We start from the raw sequence: 21289 nt of genomic DNA on the forward strand, positions 1-21289 counted from the left end.
GCTGAATCAGGTAATGGCTGAGCCAAAATAGAATTCCCAGGAAACAGGGCTGCTGGAAACAAATGACAAAGCAACACAGGCAGGGATCTGTGCTCAGTAAAGAAAACCCAGGGTTTCTCTACCCAGGAGTTTGGTGGAAGAATTCAAGCCTTGTCTTTAAAATGAAATGTTTACTCTGAGCATACCTTCCCAGGGTTCCTATCTGGCTGTTTGACAGCTGTCAATCCAAATATTACAATAAGAGCTGTTGTCCAGACCACACCTATGTACAGTCACAGGCAACAGAGTCAGGGAGCTTCCGAGCCTCCTAAGTATTTGTTGAGGACCACGTGCCTGAAAGCAGAGCAGGGCATCTTTGTGGCATCTGTGGGATGTTTCGATGCTGGCAGTCACTGGTGTGAAATTGCCACTCAACTGTTCATCCCTGCACTCAGACCGGGTGTCTGTGATGAGCACATCAAATTTGAATGAAACGCATCATTTTGTTATTGGCAGAGACCGTTATTAAGGAATTCTGAGATAAAATCTTTTTGTAAAGTAGGGGAATTTTGAGATAAAAATAACATGCTGCAAATAACACATACCTCAATACGATTCTCTGCTGTGAGGCACCGTTCATGGAAACCTGCTGTGTTCCCCGCCTGAATATTTCAGATTACAAGCCTGGGCAGTGAGCCAGCCTGGACCCCTGAGTGTCAGGAACTGTTGGGGGGGGGGGGGTGGCTGCTGACTTTCACCCTGAGGGCCATGACGCTCTTACACCTCAGATCCCACCCTCCTCTCAACCACCCTCCCTCCCAACCACCTGCCTTGGTTCTATCCCCTCATCTTTCCTCTCTACTGAGGACTTCACATACCTCCAGAGCCCAGCAGACAGGTACCAGATCCCTGTGATTAAGTTTCACCTCCTCCCTTCTAGCACGTGGCACCCTGGTAAGTGCCAGTGAATGCATCCCCTTGTAAGACTGTGAGGGTAGGCTTGATGACAGGGTAGGCTCTCCCTGTGTCCCCAACCCAACTGGGGAAGAGACAAGGAGTAGGTGCTCAATCAATATTGAATTAAACTCATTTAAATGTCTCTTAATACAAATAGCTACCCAAAACCCGCCAAATATGCCCTTGTTACATGTATAATTGATAGTAAAAAGAAAGTGGCCCCATTAGACACCTGGTCTGAACAGAGGACAGACCACAAGACCTCTTCCTATATCCACTATGGACTGAGACCCGCCTTGTCCAGAAGGAGCACTGTGTACTTGTCCAGAGTGAGGCAAGAATAGAGGGGAGGGGTGAGGCCGGCAAGTTGCATCATGTCAACACAACATAGAGGTGTGTGAGCTAGCCCGGGATTCCTCACCTCTGAGCCTGTTTTCTAGGGATCCACATGGTTAATCCCCACAACATCTTGAATACACGCAAGGCTTTCCAGTCTTTGCCACTAAAGGATGCTCTCATCTCCACCCCACTCTCCCTTCTCCCACTCACTATCCTCTGTAGCCTTTCTTCTGAAATCTAACTTTCTCAATCTGTACCCACTACCCACCTTCCAGGACCTGCTCCAAGTGCCTCCCCCAACCCCAGCAGCTAGAACAGGCTGGTAACAGGTTAAGTCACCAACCTCTGCTTCTAATCTTCTGTGGCCTCCTCCTGGGAAAATAAGAGCCCTGGAGGCCCCACCCATCTGACCCTGCCTCCCCCTGCACCCCCAGCCACCCACTGCTCCCAGAACTCTGGTTTCTGTCTGGAGCAAGCATTCTCAGGGCCTTTGCACTTGCTGGTCCCTCTAGGGGAGTACCCTTTCGCCCAACTTTTCCTATGCCTCCTTCTCATCCATCAGCTTTAGCTGAGGGCTTCCTTGACCCCCATCCACCTCAGCAGGCTTCTCTTCAACTGGCCACCATCCTCCTCAGCATTTACCACTATCTGTAATTATCTACTATGCATTGACTTGTCCATTTCCCCACCTTACATGGAAGCTCCATGAGAGCAGGGACCGTGTCTTGTTATTAGGAGTCGGACACAGAACCTAGTACCCTGGTAAGAGCTCAAAAAATATCTGCCGAATGAACAGATAAGAAAGGAATGAATATCCCTTGGGAGAAGCAATACTATCAAGCCTCCAAAATCAGATCCCAAATGGGCCCATCTTTCTTGGAAGATAAACTAACATCTTCCCCTTTGGTGAAATAAAGTCTGCATGGTGCACACACCAGGATTTCCCTTCATTCACACTATCTTCTCTTATTAATACACAGCAGTCTTGTTACTGACCACCTTTCCCTCTGGAAACCACCCAGAGCTCGTTGGCTCACAAAACCGGAACTCTACCTTGGAGTTGAGCCAAGGTCACAGACTCAGAGTTGAGGGGCCGGGTGGAGAGGCCCTGACGCCCTCCGGATTGCTCTACCTCTGGCCATAAGCCCTGTCCTTCAGAGGAACAAAAACAGGAAGGGAGCAGAGGCCTCGGGAGGTTTGACATGGTCCTAGGAGTCTAGGTGAAGCCCTGATGCCTGGCCAGCCTAAGACCCAAGACGGAGAGGAAAAAGCAGGTGTGCCAGGGGTCAGTGAAAGGACATGGTGTTTGGGAAGAGACACTCACACTCCCCACTCGAAAATCAGACAAACGCCTGGCTTCAAATCCTGACTCCGATCAACATTTCTGAAGGCCACACAGACGCTATTTAATCTCTCTGAGCCTCGGTTTCCATAGTCAAAACAGTTCTCCTAATTTCTACTGCAAGAGAACTGCTGGGCATTTCGCCCCAGACGTTATGTCCGGCTGCATCTCCCCACCCTTCAATCTCCCAGGATCAGCCCATTATTCATACAGGAAAAACATAACCAGAAATCAATCACAGTCAGTCACTTTCCCCCCAAAATCTGGGTTTCTCAGACTATTCTGAGGCTGAGCCACACAAGCTGATTCACATTTACTTAACTGTGTTAAATAATAGGCCAGGCTGATTCCTGGATTTAGCATATGCATGTACACAGCAGCTACTCAATACGTATTTTTCAATGAATGAATCAAATGACAAGATGGCTTGTGTCTATATTGATCTTACTAATCAAGTCAGATCAACTAAAATCCCATTTCTCACAATCAGTACATGTTGCCAGGCACTAATTCACCTTGTGCTTGGATACTGCAGACAGACATGTAGCAAGAAAACAGACTAAGACCATTATAAGGCCGAAGACTTTGACATGTTCCTTTCTGATAGAGGCCATGGGGAGAATGTGCAAGTGGGATATTTTCTTAATGTTTATTTCTTTTTTGACAGAGAGAGAGAGAGACAGAGACAGAGAGAGGGCATGCATGTGTGCACAAGTGGGGGAGGGGCAAAGAGACAGAGGGAGACTCAGAATCCAAAGCAGGCTCCAGGCTCTGAGCTGTCAGCCCAGAGCCTGACGTGGGGCTCAAACCCCCAGACCGTGAGATCATGACCTGAGCTGAAGTCAGACACTCAAACACATGAGCCACCCAGGCGCCCCAGTGTGCAGTGGGATATTAAATCTCTTTATTTATTAATTAATTTTTTTTTGGAGATTACCAAAGTCAGCGCCTCCAGGGCTTATACTTTCACAAACCAAAGGGACTTTTCAAAATAGGACAACTACTCAGCAAAAACCAAAAATTAAAAATTAATCTTCATTCCATATGTGGACTGCCACCAGATTTTGTAAGGATGTTCAGCGGAAGTATTCCTCTTTCTGCCTTGCTCCATAAACACCGAACAAGGGAAAATATTGCCCAAGACTGAGATTTGGCAAAGGAATCTGATGAAACCCATCTGTTCTGTGCCATAGGGTGATGTCCCTGAAGGCTACTGGTGACTGGATGATTATCTAGTTTTCAGCTGTCCTACCTCAGTTTCCTGCAAAACACGGTTTCTTATTACTCACACATTCTTGTCCACCCAGCAGTAGCATCTCAAGGCAAAAAGGGACTCTAACTCTTTAGGGTCCCACACAGGTACCCTTTGGCCTAAGAAAACACACCTGCTAAAGCAAACCCACAGAAAGGAAAATGAAGAGCCAGTTAGTTATTCCCTTTGCAAAAGAAGTATTTTTTTCTTTTCTTATGTTTTTTCAAGGGTTCTTTTTTTTTTTTTTCTTTCATTAGCTACATTTAACAGATGGAAAAACTGAGGCTTGGAAAGGCTAAGGAATGTCACCAATTTTACACCAAAAAAGGTTTTTTAAAAGGAGCCATGGGTTTTTTAAATGCCCTTACAATGGACTTATTTTCTTAAATGTGACTAGCACACAAATCAGCAAGTGCCCGTGACTGGGCAGAGGGCGGGATGCCTGAACAAGAGGTAGGATCAACATGGCTTGCTTACAAAACACAGCACGCTTGCAAAGAGCACGGGACTGAAGTCAGAAGGTCTGGGTCCTAGTCCCAGCCAAGTCACTAATGAGCTACGGGATGGAGGCAAGTCATTTAACTTCTTTGGTTTTAGTTTCCTCACACAGAGATGGAGAATCATTGCTAAAAGCAAGCATTACCTACATCCAAGGTTAATGGGGAAATGAAATGAATATGAAAGCATTAGACACTATGAAGACATAGCCAGAATACTTGTGTTATATATATGTATGTATATATGTGTGTGTGTGTATATATATATATATATACACACACACACATATATACATACATACATACACACACACACACACACACACACACACACACACACACACAGGTGTGAAAATAAGAATCACCTAGAAAATCTCCTGCATCCATTCTTGCCCACACTAAATGTATTTCCTCTTGCTAATGAAGGGATCAATTGGATGGTGAGAGATTTCTGTGAATCAGGATGAACACACAGCCCTTGGAGAATGTGCACTGCTGTTCTGAGGACATGTGAGCCACTCTGGAACAGCCAGCCATCTTCTGGTACCCTAGGACAGCCACACAGGCAAATGGATCCACTCCAGCTCTACGGGGGATCAAGCCCTAAGCCTATTACTATATGTTTACCAGATGCTAATAAGGTGGTACGAGTGCCGAGAACGCTCTGAACACATTGTGAACATGCAAAAGAAACCAAGACACAGGACGACACAGGGGGCCAAATGTGAGATATGTGACGAGGACCTAGGTCACCGCCCTGGCTACTTCTACACCCTACTAGGTCTGGGTAAGCTCTAGCACTCTCACTTGAGGACAACAATTAAATGTCTTCAACAAACCATCATCCTTCTAGGACAAACCCTAACCCCATGCTGGATTCAACTTGCTAGCGCTTTCCCTGGCTGACCCAGGTCCACGCTGCAGAGCAGAGCCCTCTCTGAGGCCAGCTGTCCCCTGCTCTCTCTCCCATTTCCTAGCCTTCACATTCACCTGTTCTAAAAGCGGAATAAGCCCTTTAACTCTGGCCAGAAAGAACATCGTACGCTGGACAACTATAGGGATGATCAGAACAATCCAAGAAAACATAATACCTGGAAGGCTCTGCATGGATTCACTGGCCTTGTCAGAAAAGCCAGTAAGGGGGAGGTGGTGCTTTACAGACTAAACCAGGGGGCAGCTGATCACCCAGCACATAGTACAATGGGACTCAAACTTCAGTGAGCATCGAAACCACCAGGAGGATGCATGAACACACAGAAGCCCAGAGTTTCTGAGTCAGTAGCTGACGCTGATGCTGGTCCAGACAGCACACTTTAAAAACCACTGTCACAGTAAATGGACAAGAGCTGCCCGATCTGTCACTCCCCCTGGGCAATTTCAGATCTTGATTCATCCCCCCAAATTGAGCCTTAAGAAAACTGAGGATAAGAATTAAACAGCCATCCGTCCTTTACCCTCCCTTCCCCTTTCCCATACATGCACCCAAGTTGCTATGGATGAAGAGAAACAACTATCAAGCCATTCCTGATAAATATCACCCAGCATCAAGTCCAGTTCTCACCTGTGAACAAGATGATTTTGCAAAAGGAGTGAGTTACAGTGCAAAACAGAGGACACAGCAGCGCAGGCAGAGTGCTGGGGAGCTCTCCTGGTCCAGTTCTCTGACCTGGTGCGTGATCCCTCAGTCCTGTGATCAGAGTGTGCCACGGGGACAGTGCCAGGGAAACGGTGTGACCTGGTTTTCTCCTCACTCATTTATCCTGATGCTCTGCCACAATGCACTGTGATTGCCCGCTGAGAACTCACTTCGCATCACTAAACTGCTGCCACTGAACTGTCAGGCTCACCAACAATCCAGTGCAAAGGAAAGTAGCTAGTGGCCACAGACACACTACATGTCTGTCTGGTGGGTGGCAGGGCGTAATCCCTCAAGACCAGGACCAGAGGATTTCTGGCCAAGAAGAGACCATTAAAGATATTTCTTTCCTTCCCCAAGCTGATTACATTATACACCACACTGTTTTACTAACAGCAGGAGTTACTGCTACAATAATATTGTTTTGTTTTACAGGGGGGGTTAATGGAAGCTCCTACAGAAAGCAGTGTTGTGAATAATGTAAACACGCTGCGATAAGAGCCCATCCTACAAGTCTCTTCTCCTGTGGTTCAAAATGGGAAAATCTGGCCAATAGTCACCACATGTCAGCCTGACCTTTCCTGGCTATGGGACAGGAGAGGTTACATACATTTGGGGTTGCAGTTGTGGGCCTGAACACCAACTTCAGGCTAAATAAGGAAAAAGAATGAGGAGTGATTCATTCACAGCATTTTGGTGAATATATAGAGTGTATGTGTTTGCAAATACCTGGCTTTTAAGTTGATTTTGTGCACATAAATAGGCATATTTGGTGAAAAAAAGTGACTTTGTGTCTCATTTTAAACAAAATCCCAACTAGCTCTTTCTCATATGCAAAACTGTGCAACGCTTCCCAGGTTCTGAGTGTCTGATCTGGTGTAAACCCCATGAAGTCCTCTAAGTCCAACAACATTTTCCAGAACAATAACACCAACACAATCTCCACTTACCCCAAAATTATGAATTGATCTCAGATATGCCAGGTTTAAGACATGGGCCACAAGCCCAGATAGCTGTATTCAGAAAATTCTGGAGCAGGAGAGAGAGCTCAGCTGCAGGTGACAATGTTGGCTGGGGCCTCAAGAACACTGATTAAATAATCTTGCCCTCTCCCTACCCCCCAAAAGTCCACTCATTTTCATGTACAGATGAGGCCACGCAAGAACTGTCTTCACACCCCACCCCCTCCATGGTTCCTGTCCTCACCTGTTTTCCAGGAGTGTCATGCACACCACTTCTCGCACCCCGGGGTTGTTGGCCTTCTCCACTGAGCAGCCCTGCAAGTTCCAGGTGGCCAGCCTCAGCACCGGCCGCCCATCCCTTGTGCCTCCAAAGGCCTCCACGGAAGGACGAGTGGAGATAATCTGGGTGGGCCCCCCTGGCGGGAGGTCCAGGTCCTCACTCTGCAGGCTCAGCGAGGTTGGGCTGGGGTGAGGTTTGGCGGTGAAGGTCAGGCCCCCATTGGTGTGGGTAGAGGGGGGCCTGGACCGCTCCGCGAACACCTGGTGCCGGATCCTGTCGAGGAAGGCGGCGTTGATACCGCCCATCCTCACCAGGTCCTCAACGCTGCGGAAGGGCCCATGCTCGCGGCGGTAGTCCACGATGCTCACAGCCATCTTCTCCGTGAGGCCTCGTATGCTCATGAGCTGAGCAGGGGTGGCCGTGTTGATGTTGACCCGTGGGGTGAGGGGCACAGTGGTGGCGAGGTGGTGAGGCTGCTGCTCGGCCAGCAGGTCCCGCCGCAGGGAACTGGGAGAGTGCTGCGCGGAGCTGCCCTTGCTGCTCACGCAGATCTCAAATTTGACCTGCTCCAGTTTGGTGGCACCCACGCCGCTGACCAGCGCCAGGTCCTCCACCTTTTTGAAGCCACCAATGTACTCGCGGTACTCCACGATGCTGCGTGCCACCGCACGCGTCACACCAGGCAGGGTCATCAGCTCCTCCTCTGTGGCCGTGTTGATGTTGAGCCGCTCCTGATTCACCAGGATGTTGCTGAAGTTGCAGGCCGCGCTGAACTTGCGGCTATGGGATAGATCCGAGGGGTCCCGCGGTATGGAGCGGTGGCAGCCCAGGGTGCTCCCCATGACGGCCAGGGTCAGTGGCCCAGGGAGGCCTCACCACCGCAGAAGAACTCTCTGGCTAGGGAGGAAGCCCAACAAACCTTACAGGCACAGAAGGAGGAAAGGTGCACGATGCAGGGAATGAAACGATTACCAAAGACAAACACTAAATCTCCATGCCCAGGGTGTCCAAAAGTACCTTTCACTTGGCCACCTGGAAAACAAATTAATAAACACACAAATCGATTGGATCAGTTAATCAGTTTGCATTAGCATTCCCTACCTAGAGCAGGAGTTCTTAACCAGGAGTCTCAGGCTAATGGCTGTCCGTGAACCCCTGAACACACAGCGAGGCTGGCCCGTATGGATTTCCCTCTGAAGAGGTCTGGTTTTTATCACATTCGGGTCCAAAAAGGCTATGAGCTTCTTCTCTTGGAAAGAGACCTATCCTCATCAGCCCACACCTCTGATCCCTGCCTCTACTCACCTCTCACCACCATCCCCCCTTAGGTCGCCCCTACCAGGGCTCGGGCAGCAGAGAGGGCGTATCTCCCACGCCCACCCCGCCGCCGGACATTCAGCACCACCTGCAACTTGGGAATCCCGTCCTCACTAGTATAGGCACCAAGAAGGGGTTTACGGACCCCCACCAGACCCGCCGCAAGTCCCCGCGCCCCACCTCTCCGCTGGTCCCCCGGGGCGTCCTTCCACCTGCGGCTCGGAAGCCTGAGCTCAACCCGGGACTGCGCGGGCCCCCTGCCTCCAGTTCTGGTGCCCGCGCAGGTGTGGGTCAGCGGCTGGGCCGCCTCGAGCCGCGCGTCCCGGCTCTTTCTGCGGGAGAAACTCTTAGAGTCGCTCTCCCAGAGCCAGCAAGAGCTGCAGGGCTGCGCGGAGGCGGCAGCGGCGGTGAAATCCGGCCGCCGAGGCTGCACCAGGACTTGCGGCGTCGCCGCAGTTGCGTTGATGGAAGCAAAAAGTCCTGCGCCCGACTCGGACGCGGGATCCGCCAGGACCGTGTCGGTGCCGAGTACCAAAGCCACGGCTCCAGTTCGCCGTCCGTGTCAAAGCCAAAGTCCTGGCGGCTCGGCCCGCGCCTCCGCCGGCACCACGGCCACGCCTCCCCCAGCGCGGCAACTCCTCCGGGGACTCCAGAGGGAACGTGGAGGCGGGGCCGAGCGCCAGACCAGAGCCCGGGAGAGCGGAACCAGAGAGCGTTGGGGCGGGGCCCTGGAGTGCGGGGGGCGGGGCCACGGAGCGCGGGGGCGGGGCCAGAACGCGAGAGGGTGGAGTGCGGGGCCGGCAAATCTGAGAGGCGGGGCCCTGCTGCGCGGGGGGGAGGGCCCCGAACGCGTGGGCGTGGAGATGGAATGCGGGAGCGCAGGGGCGGGGCCATGGCGGAAGGGGGCGGGCCACGGAGGCGCGGAGGCGGGATTTAGGGACTGAATGGGCGGGGCCGATATCGCTGCTGCAGTGTCGGGTCCTGAGGAGGCTGCCCTGGGGCCTGCAGCTCCTGAGTGGAGATACTACCAAAGACTTAAGGCTAAATGTGTGAGGTGGAGAGTGTTTGGTCTTGACCGAGGCGAGACCTGCCGAGCTGCTTTTCCGCAGGAGGAGCCCGAAAGAAGAGAAGGCGTCCATGGGCGCAAATACTACCAGGCCACCAGTCTGAGTTTAGATCATCTTTGGGGCGTGGCTTAAGGTCCGGGCACTCCAAGTTGTGGGGGGGGGGGGGGGGAGGGCACCCCTGCGTGTCAAGGGTCTCGCTCAGCTCTGCGGTCAAGTCTGAGAACGTTCCCAGAGGGGACTGAATGGGATCTTTTTTACTTCTGCCCCCCACTTCTGGCCTCCTCTTTTCTTTCACTGGAGTATTGCCTTTGCGCTGCGATCACAGAGATGTCCTCAAACAATGCTAGTAACTCCTGCTGCTAGGAGAGGTCACGCACCACGATTATTCAGAGATATGTTTGCACACAACACTTAATAGGGTTGCTCTTTGGCACGTATAGCGCTCTGAGTATATATCGATATGTTTCTATAAGTATTAAATCTAGTCATTAAAGAGACAGGAAATGCTGCTTGGAAATGAAGATTGCTTACCAAAATTCAGAACAGTCCTTGGATCATAACCACTAAATGACAACTCAGTTAACGATTAAAGAACCTGCTGAAGTACAGCAGATACATGGAGCTAGAGTATTTGATTAAACAAACCATGTGGTGATGGTTTTGAATACTTTGACCCTGGGCATTTGGTGTGCTCTGAAGTTTCGTCCCAACCAATGTGACCAATGTTCCTGCTTTAAATTTCCCAGGGCTAGGTCAGCAAAAACAGTAACTCTCAGGGAAGGCACAAAGTACTTCAGATGTGAAGTAAGAGGCAGCCAGGGCTTGGCAAAATGCTATTGCCTTTCTGAGGCACATTCCCCTACTGTGTATACGGGTCAGGACTTAACTGCAAGTGACAGAAATCCCAGTCACACTAACTTAGATGAAAAGAAGGGAGGGAGGGATTTCCAGGTTCTTATGTGCTAAACCTAAGGAAGAGAGCTTATGTCAAGAATGGCTGCATCCAGCTCAAATGATGTCATCAGGACCTAATCTGACTCCCTCCCTCTATCCCCTTCACTTGCCACCCTACTCCCCAACCCCAGTACTAAACTACATTATGCCACTCCTTTCCTCCTGAAATCCTGTTGTGATAAGGAAAAACATGTTCAAGAAAAGCAGGAAAATCCCTTGTAGAGGAAGGAAAAGTCTTTGTTGAGCAGAATGCCTTGAAGAACCTGGGGGCACGGCCAGTGGGATTAGAAGCAGAGAAACTACATATTTTATAATACAAACCAGGACACATGGGAGGGTAAGAGGGGCACTGACAACTTTACTGGCACAACAGGCATAACCTGGTTTTATTCTCTGTAAATCGAAGCATATGCTCCCCCTTAGTAGAAATGAAGCCAAGAGGTAGCTAAACCCCTGGGTGTTGAAACAAAGTAACAAAACCACAATAACATGACTAAATTGAAAGTGACCTGCACACCACATGTTGGTGAGGTATGGAGCAACTGAAACTCTCAGATACTGATGGTGGGAATGAAAGGAAGTGTAACCACTTTGGAAATTAGTTAGGCAGTTTCCTAAAAAGTTCAACACTCATCTACCGGATCACCAAACCACTCCACTTAGGTATTTACCAAAGAGAAATGAGAGCATGAAACCCAAAGATGTGTAGTGAATGTTCTAGGAGTTTGTTATAGCCCCAAATCACAAACAACCCAAATCCACCAGTAGGTGAATGGATAAACAAATAGTGGCATATCCATACAATGGAATACTACTCGGCCATAAAGACAAAATAATTAATACACACAAGAATCTTGGAATCATCACGCTGAATGAAAGAAGCCTGGCAAAAAAGTGAGAGAATATGATGCTTGATTCCATTTATACTAAATTCTAGAAAATACAAGTTAATCTATATACCGAGAAAGCAGCTCAACAGTTGCTTGGGGTTGTGATGCATGGAGGAGTGGATGAAACTGGCCAAAGAGCACAAGGAAACCGTTGGAATGATGGAAATGTTTGAGAGGTCATGGTTTCGTGGGTGTATGTATGTCAAAACAGAGACTCACACACTTTTTGTGATGTTTAATGTACTTCAATTACACCTTGATAAAACTGAAAAAAAATCCTCAAAAGATAAAAAGAAATGCTGCTTGAACTAGAAGAAGAAAGAGGAGGAGGAAGAGGAGGAGAAGATGGAAAATAAGAGGAAGAAGAAGATGGGATTATTTTGGGAGAAGGAGTAGGTGAGCCAGGGTGAAGAGGAGGGAGGTGAAGGGGAACAAAGGGACCCAGGAAGGAGTTGAGTCTGGAACCAACAGAAGAGAAGACCAGTGAACAGTCCCAGTTAAAGACAGGGCCCCAGGAGAGGGGACACCTGAAGGCTTTAAGACTAATAATGTCTCAGGGCATCTGGGTGGCTCAGTCAGTTAAGCATCCGGCTCAGGCTGTGATCTCACACTACAGAGCCTGCCTGGGATTCCTTCTCTCTCTCTCCCTCTCTCCCTGCCCCTCCCCTGCTCATGCGTGTGCTCTCTCTCAAAATAAATAAATAAATAAACTTAAAAAAAGATTAATCATGTCTGACAGTCTATTTTATCCAATGTGCTATTCTCCAATGTAACCCCCACACTTATACTCTGAATCTTTTTTTTTTTTTTTTTGGAGTAGGCTCTACCCCCAACATAGGGCTTGAACTCATGACCCTGAGGTCAAGAGTCATACGCTCTACTGACTGAGCCAATCAGGGGCCCCCACACCCAGAATCTTTAATAAGAAATGTAATGGCCTCGAATGAGTGCTATCAGGGACATAAGGTAGAGAAGCTGAGTCTCTCTGGAGAGATATGGGATAGTGAGAAGGGGCCAGTGGGAAGCTGCCAGTTGAAAGATCCAGGATTCATTGCAAGCAAAACTCACAGCCTGAGTGACCCGGTGACATGTCTGACTTTCAAGAATCCCTACTGAGACTGGCAGCTTGGCTGGTGGGAAGAGAGGTCCTGCTCCACAAAGAATGGAAGTTTGAGCCAGTGTCATTTGACACTGTCAGAAGGACAGGAAGTGAGGGCCTGGCTGACACCTGTGTTACCTGAGTATGTCAAAGAGCAAGGGTCACATCATCCCCTCTGAGTGCCACGTCCCGTGGCCACTGCTCCTTACAACAGAGATCTCACCTGGGGCTTTGGCCAGAGAGACAGAGTGAGGGAGGTCGCTGGCCTGCTTCTGAGTCAGCAGTTTCAAAGGGAAATGGCGCTTCAGGGGAAGGGAGAGGTGATGGAAGGGAAGAAGGGAGAGCAGTTTTCAATTTAAAATTTCAACATGCATGGCACTAGAAACATGTTGATGAGGAAGACACGATTTCTCTATTCCCAGAGCAGAGAGGCCAGCAGGAATGCAGACATTAAATTGATAAGAACAGAGCATGTTAGAATAAAGGGAAGGGGAGGAGGATACGGCTGTAAATTAAAAATAACTGAGTGTAGGGGACTTCCTTGGGAGGTGAAGATGAGATCTGAAAGATGAATAAGGAAAGATACTGCAACCCACAAAACCTCAGCCCTTGCAGAGAAGTTCCCATTTTCCTAGTCAACAAGGGGTTCAGTCAGACCACTGACAGCTATCCTGGCACCCACACTCACGCAATGGCCAAACTGGATGTTGTCCTGAATATTGGTATGACCTCAACAGCAGATTTGTCACTCTCTACCACAGTAGGCTTCTGTGTGTTCCCAAACTGATGAAGCATGAGACATTGACAGTATATGGGAACTTTCTAAATCAGACCCTGCCTCCCTGGGAGTCACAGCGTTTGATGGCCCAGAATGCCCCCAGATGGACCCCATGGACAGTGGCAATGGATATACCCTCAGTCTTCAAATTTCTTCTTCTGTGTGTAGACACTCAGCCATGAATCTCGCCACTAGAAGCATTTCCGTTGGGTTCTCTAAATGAGTCTACTGCTCTGTTACACAGCGGTATGTGGTTGACTGTGACATTGGTGGCCCCCAGTGAGTCATATGTCCCAGTACTCTCATCCCTGTGTGATCACTTGTCATGTGATTTGCTTGGCCATGTGATTTGCTTTGACCAGGGGACATTTACTAGAGGCAAGCAAGGATTTGATAAGCATTTGCCCATTGGATCTCCCTGGAATGTTTCCTCTTAGAACCCAGCTGCCGTGCTATCGGAAAGTTCTGGCTTATCCTGTTGTGACAGGGGGCATCCCCACCCTCAATAAGCACTGAGGCTTCACATGGGTGAGAGAGGCCTTCTAGGACCTTCCAGCCTAGCCCAGCCACTAGCTAGATGAAACCACAGGAGTGAGCCCAGGAGAGACCACAAGGAGCAGAGAAAACAACCCAGCTGAGCCCAGCCAACCTACAGAACTACCAGAGTGTCATTGTTATAGGCTTACAATTACTGAAAAGGTTGCCTCACAGAAGTATTTATCATATAGATGTGACCCTCAGGCCTTGTTTTCCCAGCAAGAAAAACCAATGTCATAGTTCCAAATGTAGTTCCCTTTACAATTCACTGACATTTGTCCCATTCTTCAGGTGACCTCACCAGGCTTTGATTTCCCTCAAGGAAAGTGGTTTGAGGTTTTTTTGTTTTTGTTTTTGTTTTTCAGTTGGGTCACAGGAGAATTTGGAAACCTTCAGGGCCCTTCTCTTGTAGAACAGTAGATGAGTATTGTATGACAGCTGTAGCAATAAAAAGAAAGTGGTTTTGTTAAACTATCGTATTTAAACAAAATAAATTAGCATTTTTATAATCGCGTTTATTTCTACAGCTCTATTTCCCCTCCCCCATGAACACGGAAGACAAGATGGAGAAGAGCAGGGAAGAGGAGAAATGCTCCAAGAGCAACAGTCCCATCCGTCTCTGAAGTTCACCCAGGTGGGGCAAAGGGGCCTTTCATCTTGTCCTCTAGGTGGCCCCTGGCATCCTGTAGGTACAGCATTATCTTGGAGACTGCTTTTGAAGGCTTTGGAAGTGTCAGATAGCCCCTTATCTGAGCCCTGGGAGCGAAGGCTGGGCAGGTCATACTCTCTATCCCCCAGTGCACAAAGTCCTCTCTCAGCGGGCCACACACGCACAGCATCATGTACATCTTGTCCAGTTCCCAGTGCAGCTGTTTGTGTTCAGCACCTGGCCAATCCCCCACACTTGATGGGCTCCAAGGAGCTCGTGATCTCCATGCTTCATGTAAAGTACAGGGAGCACGCCTGACCTCCCAGCATGCTTCCTTGTTTATCTCACTGCTTTGGCCACCTGAAGTTTCCTCTTCTCCACTCTTTCTGCTTCATGCCAGTTCTTTCTGGCTGACCTCAAACACAGGTGTGGATGAAAGTGAAACTTTATCCTTCCCAATGACCCCCTGCCAGCCCTGGCTGCTGCTAGAGGCAGAGGATGGGGTCACACCGTCAGGCAAATTCTGTTTGTCAGACCACTGTCTAAGCTGCCGGTATGGAGGGCCTTTCCTGGAGGATATACCCTGGGGGAATTTGGTTGCATCCAGGACATCATCACTGCTGCTGGTGTATGGGTTCAGGGGAGGCCAAAGGGCCATGCTGGGGGCTGTGCTGGGGTGGTCTCCTCTCTAGGCCAAGTAGGGGACTGTCAGATGCTTTGCCTGAGCTGCTCACTTTCCATCCTAACTCCTGGTTCTCCTCAAGCCACTGATTTTCTGTCCTGCTCTTCTGACTATTCTCAGAGTAGGAATTAAAGGTGGAAGTGGCAGACTTATTGAAATTCCTCTGCTTTGGGTTAGCAGAGTCACGATGCCATACCTTGCAGGATGAGTTTAAAGGGCAGCTGTGGGTGGGATCAGCCAAAGGATGGGGCTCAGGATGATGGTGTCGCCCTCCAGCTCAGATCTCTTATAGGCCAGAAGCACATAGATTACCATCACTTCATCATACTTCTGGCCCATCTATGAGTCCTTGATCCCTTCCCATTGTGTAGCCCTGGGATACCATCAAGTCAGTCTGCCCAGGATCCTTGGAGTCAGGGAGTGGCTCCATGTAAGGCATTAGTTCCTCTCCATGGTCCATGTTTACCTACAGAACCTTCATGATTTCCTCTAAAGTACCCCCCCCCCCCGATTGGGTTGAGGATGAAGAACTTCTTGAGGTTTTCATACTCCACTGTCATATAGAAGAGAATATTGTACGTTCTGCTCAGTACTCATTCCTACAATAAAGAAAAACTTCAAAAAACAAAAGAGTTTAAAAATTAGAAAAATTGAAAATAAAAGTTAGAAAAATAAATGAAAAAAACGAGAAAATGGCAAAAATAAATAAAAATAAGAAAAATAAAAGATTTAAGAAAAATAAGAAAACATGAAAAAGAAAATAAACGGTGAAAATGCAAAAAGATTAATTAGAAACTTTTAGATGAAGAAATAAAGAAAAAATAAGAAAGATAAAAAATAGAGGAAAACATTTTTCAAAAAAAATAAGCAAAATAGACAAAAAACTGAAGAGAAAAATACTTAACTTGGTGAAAATCCCTCAGGACTAGAAGGACCAAAACTCTAGGCCCAGCCATGGATTGATATAGGTGCTTAGAATTCTATCAAAATGCCTCCTTATGAAGCCATGACAAGAAATGGACCCATCATAGCCAGGGATACTCCTTGGCTTTCTAACTTTTTATCACAAAAACCTTTACCATTATAAAATTAAAAAAAAAAAACACAGTTTTTGTTTATGTGGATTATAACCATAGATATTTGCCTTATTAGAAATTAACACCCGTAGGATGCTTCAGTGACTTCTTTACTTCTGGTTTGAAAAGCTATAAAAAGTTTTGGTTTTTAAAAAGCTCATAATGTCTATGCTTAAAATATTCAATTCTTTTTTTTTCTTTAAACTCTGATGGATCTCAAAATGATGCCACAACTTAACTAATATCAAAATACTATACAGAAGTATTCCTTTGCATAAACAGTATAATTTTTGTCTGCTTTGGGTATTAGGGTAATGTTGGTCTCATAGAATCAGTTAAAGAAGCATTCTTTCCACTTATATCCTCTGGAAGGAATTGTAGAAAATTGATATCATTTCTTCCTTAAATGTTGGGTAGAATTCACCAGTGAATCCATCTGGGCTTGATGCTTTTGTTTTGGAGGGTGATTAATATTGATTCAATTCCTTTAATAGATGTAGGCCTATTCAGATTTTTTGTTGTGTAAGCTTTTTTTTTTTTAATTGAAGTTTTTAGAAAGAATTAATAGAAACATTTCCATGAAAGTAAACTAAATAAAAAAGATTGTGAAAAAAATTTCTCCATTTAGGTATCATTTGTCTGTTTGCATATGTGCCAATCTGTTTGCTGATAGGTCACTAAATGGTGATAGAAATAGGGGAGCCTATTTCTTCTGGTTAGATACATAGATACTGGAGGAGACAGTTTCCAATCAACTTTACATGCAAACCTGCATCTGCTTTGGTTTTACTAAATGGCTTAGCATCAGCCCCCACAATAGAGCTCAATACCAGTTAAAAACAGACACCTCCATTCACAACTTCCAGGGAATTCAGAAGTGTTATTTCTCCTTCCTTTACTGGACTTGGCCTTCTCCCAGGGAAGTGGCTTGAAAGGCAGGAATGAAACTTTGGCAGTACTGGGTTGTGTGTCTTTGCATCAAATTTCTCCGTGAAAGCTCATAGTCTACTGACTGATATATTGTTTAATTTCATGGCTGACAAGTGAAGGCCTTTGTCATTTCCCAGACATGGTAAATGCCTTTCCAACTAGCATTTTATTTCTTATGGAGCATTTGGCTGGAGGTTATTGTATCAAAGTCCCAACAGAACGAGGTGGCTTCATTTACAGTACCACAATGGGGAACATTTACCATCAGAAGCACCGTGTTGCCCTCCCTCCCATCCCCATCTGGAATTATTGCTATTATAGAAAATAATATTCATTAATCTTTAACGGTGATGTGAGTATCATCACCACGTTTGGGAATTCTAGTTCCCATTTGCTTTATTCACTTCCTCTTAAAAGCAACATTTCCAGTTTCAGACTTCCACTTTTTCGCAGAACAGTTAATTCTTTCTTGTTTATTAAATTTGAGGGTTTATAAAACATTCTTCTTGGTAAAGGCCATTATTTCCATTTCTGAATGCCTAATTATGTGTCTTCTCCTTAGCATAGAATACTCCAAAATCAGAAGAGGGAATGAGGCAACTCTTCCTACCTTAGGATAAATCATGGAAATACCCTTGGACCCTAGTACTTCTGGAGGTAGGGTGAGGAGGCTCCTTCAGCTGGGCCATGGGCCAGCACGAGGGAGCACTGCTGACAGGAGCTAGGGGAAAAGGCTGTCACACACGTAGGAACAACAGGTACACCTCACCTGCCCCTCCTCTCCTCCAGGCTCACTTACAGCTGGTCCTCAGTGTTGACCCCCTGCCAGGTTCAACCTCACGATGCACTTTTATGATTCTCACCTTTTCTTCTCTTTCACCATTACCAATGATGCTCATATTGGGACCATGTTTCTCCTCAATATTGGAAAAGTAAGCCCTGATAAGTTGGTCTCTGACCTCACAACCCCACTCGCAAAAATGACTTCCTTAAGAAATAACCTCGAAGACCTTAAAGAGCATCCCCCAAAGTGTGACCTAGCGGTGGTGAGGAAAAGGAGTTTAAGAGACTCCAGACACAACATTATATATATTAAACCCCTCAATGGGGAATCTCTCCCTTTTCATTTCTCCAAACCTCACTGTGGTTGTGTTGAGGAGAAACTCTCAGTTTGGGGCCACCACGACCAAAATATGTTCTCATATTTGTTCATCTCTGTCCATAAAGAAAATGCTGACCTCAGGCTCAGAATTTTGGCAGGCACCGGTATCTAGCTAGAACTTAATTATATTGCTTTCCATTTTGGGGGGTTTTGTTTTTTGGCTATCTCATATTTATAGCAAAAGATACAACTGTTCATATTGTCATATATTTTCGTGCCCAGATGGTACTCAGATATGATAATAGACCATGAAGGTGTTCAAGAAAGACTGCAGTGTGAAAACTGTTTTAAAGACAGTGGTTCTTGGGGCGCCTGGGTGGCTCAGTCAGTTGAGCGTCTGACTTTGGCTCAGGTCATGATCTCGCGGTCTGTGAGTTTGAGCCTGACACAGGGCTCTGTGCTGACAGCTCAGAGCCTGGAGCCTGCTTCAGATTCTGTGTCTCCCTCTCTCTCTGCCCCTCCCCCACTCATGCTCTGTCTGTCAAAAATAAATAAACATTAAAAAAAATTTGTTTTAAATAAAGGCAGTGGTTCTTAACCTTGGCAGCACCTAGGAATCCTGGGGGCAGTTGCCAAAATCCTAGTGCCCAGGCCCTTCCCCAGACCAATTCCATCAGAAACTCTGGGGGGTGGGATCTAAGTAGGGGTATTTGTTAAGCCTCCAGATGACTCTGGTACATAGCTTACAGTAGAAGCAGTGCTTCAAACTGATCTTAAGTCTGAGCATAGATGAGACCAAACATTTTCTCCACACCAGAACAGCAGGATCAGCATCTGGAACACGAATAACCAAGGTCAACCACAGTCCTAAAATCTCAGTCCAAAAAAATTATGGAATTTTGGAGCTAGAGGAGACCTGAGAGCACTGAGACTAGATCCTCATTTTATCTTTGAGGACCTAAAAGGCCAAGAAACTTGCTGGGAAGGGAATCTCTCTTGAGGGGCCCAGGCTAGGGCTCCTTTCCCACCGTCATGCTGCCTCTCTGGTGGCTATAAGTGCCCCGTTTGTGAATTGATCTGGAAGAAACTACCATCTTTTTTGAGGAATAAGTTAAAGGCCCAAATGTTGGAAATTCAGCTTCCAGAAAGTACATAGAAAAGACGTTATACAGAGCCCAAGAGGTCCCATGGACATTCTTCAAAGTACGTGCCACAGTTGGAAAGTGCCAGGGTAAAGAAGTTGAAATGGGTTTCATCATTGCAAGACTTCTCAGGGCCTTCAATTTACAAATGTGCATAGGGAATCTCCAGAAGGAAACAGTTCAACAGCACCTATTTGCCCTTTTATGTGGAATGTTTCCCAGAACTAGCTTTTCTTGGGGAAATGCTAGGTGGGCACAGTTGCCTAAAGCTCTGGCCTGCTCTCTATCCCTCTTATCTTGCTTTATTTGTCTTAGTAGCACTTTTCACTTAGATATTTATTGTCTGTCTCTTTCTCACCAAAATATAAGCCCCTGGAGGACACGGAATTTGACTTCACTGCTGTATCCCAAGCATCTCCAAGAGGGCCTAGACCTTAATCAATATTTGTCAAAGGAATTAATGGGTGGTCTCTTAAAACATAAGTAACCATGACTGCTTATCTAGTGGGATTCCTCCCACTCATGGTTGTAAGTCTCTCACCACCATGTTAGGCTGAATTTGGACGTCTGTATGCTGCGGGGAGTCTCACAGACTAAGTAGCCCTGGTGACACCTGGGTCAATGGCCAGGCTCTGGCACTAATGAACTTGGTGACCGTGCAGAAGTCAGTTGACTTCTCTGGGTCCCATTTTCCTTATCAGTAAGATGAGTGGGTTGGATCAGACAATCTCCAAACGTCCTTCTCAGTTATTGTATGACAAATGGCTAAATTAAAATATCTGATATAATTGAGGATTTTTCTATTTCTCCTTGGAGTTCTATCAGTTTTTGCTTTATCTTGGTTGAAGCTCTATTTTCAGGCCCATAAATATTTAAGATTGTTATAATCTTCTGATGAATGAACCATTTTATCATTATGAACTAACCTCCTTTGTCCTAGTAATATTCTCTGCCCTGAAATCTACTTTGTCTAATATATCTTCCCCAGCTTTTTAAAAAATTAGTATTACCATAGTACATCCTTTTCCATCATTCTACTTTTAACCTAGTTGTGTCTTTCTAAAGTGGGTTTCTTGTAGGCAGCCTATCCTTGCCCCTTTCTTTTTTCCCACCCAATCTCTCAATCTCTGCCTTCAAATTGAAGCATTTAGACTGTTTAAATTTAATGTGGTTATTGATATGATTAGTTTTTTTTTTTTAAATAAGCTCTATGCTCAGTGTGGGGCTGGAACCATGACCCATGAGTTACCCATGATCATGAGTTACATGCTCTACTGACTGAGCCACCCAGGTGCCCCTATATGGTTAGGTTTAAATTGACCATCTTGTTGTTTGTTTTCTGTTTGCTCGGTTTATTCCTTTTCCTCCTTTTCCTTTTTTCTGCCTACTTCTGAACTTATTGCTTTTTTTGTAATACCTTTTCTGAGATGTAATTTATATACTGTATACTTCACTCATTTAAAGCATACAACTTAGGGGTGCCTGGGTGGCTCAGTCAGTTAAGCATCCAACTCTTGCTTTCGGCTCAGATCATGATCTTGCAGTTTGTGGGATTGAGCCCCGTGTCTGCTCTGATGTCAGCACAGAGCCTGCTTGGGATTCTCTCTCTCCCTCTCTATCCCTCCCGACTTCTCTCTCTCTCTCAATAAACAAACAAACATTAAAAAGAAAAGAAGTGCTCCTTCTTCTTCAAGCAAGAAAAAGTCGTGTACAATTCAGTTACTTCTAGTGTATACACAAAATTGTGTAACAGTTACAGAACATTTTGATCACCTGAAAAGAAACCTCACACCTTTTAGTATCACCCCCAAATCCTCCCACT

The 21289-nt window shown here is 46.7% G+C and overlaps 1 protein-coding gene across 4 annotated transcripts in view; it reads right to left on the bottom strand.

The window, feature by feature from the left end:
- EEPD1 (endonuclease/exonuclease/phosphatase family domain containing 1) overlaps positions 1-21289 on the bottom strand; it is a 205027-nt gene that overhangs the window by 104022 nt on the left and 79716 nt on the right. For 3 of the 4 annotated variants that reach the window (XM_058724596.1, XM_058724594.1, XM_058724595.1), the window contains one exon: positions 7209-8276. In XM_058724596.1, coding sequence (XP_058580579.1) covers positions 7209-8086 — 878 coding nt within the window. In that variant the 5' untranslated portion in view covers positions 8087-8276. Of the gene's footprint in view, positions 1-7208; positions 8277-8741; positions 9225-21289 lie in introns of those variants that run through there. The other variant, XM_058724593.1, reaches the window with a different exon arrangement.

This window comes from Neofelis nebulosa, chromosome 4, assembly GCF_028018385.1.
Source record: "Neofelis nebulosa isolate mNeoNeb1 chromosome 4, mNeoNeb1.pri, whole genome shotgun sequence".
Taxonomy (NCBI): domain Eukaryota; kingdom Metazoa; phylum Chordata; class Mammalia; order Carnivora; family Felidae; genus Neofelis; species Neofelis nebulosa.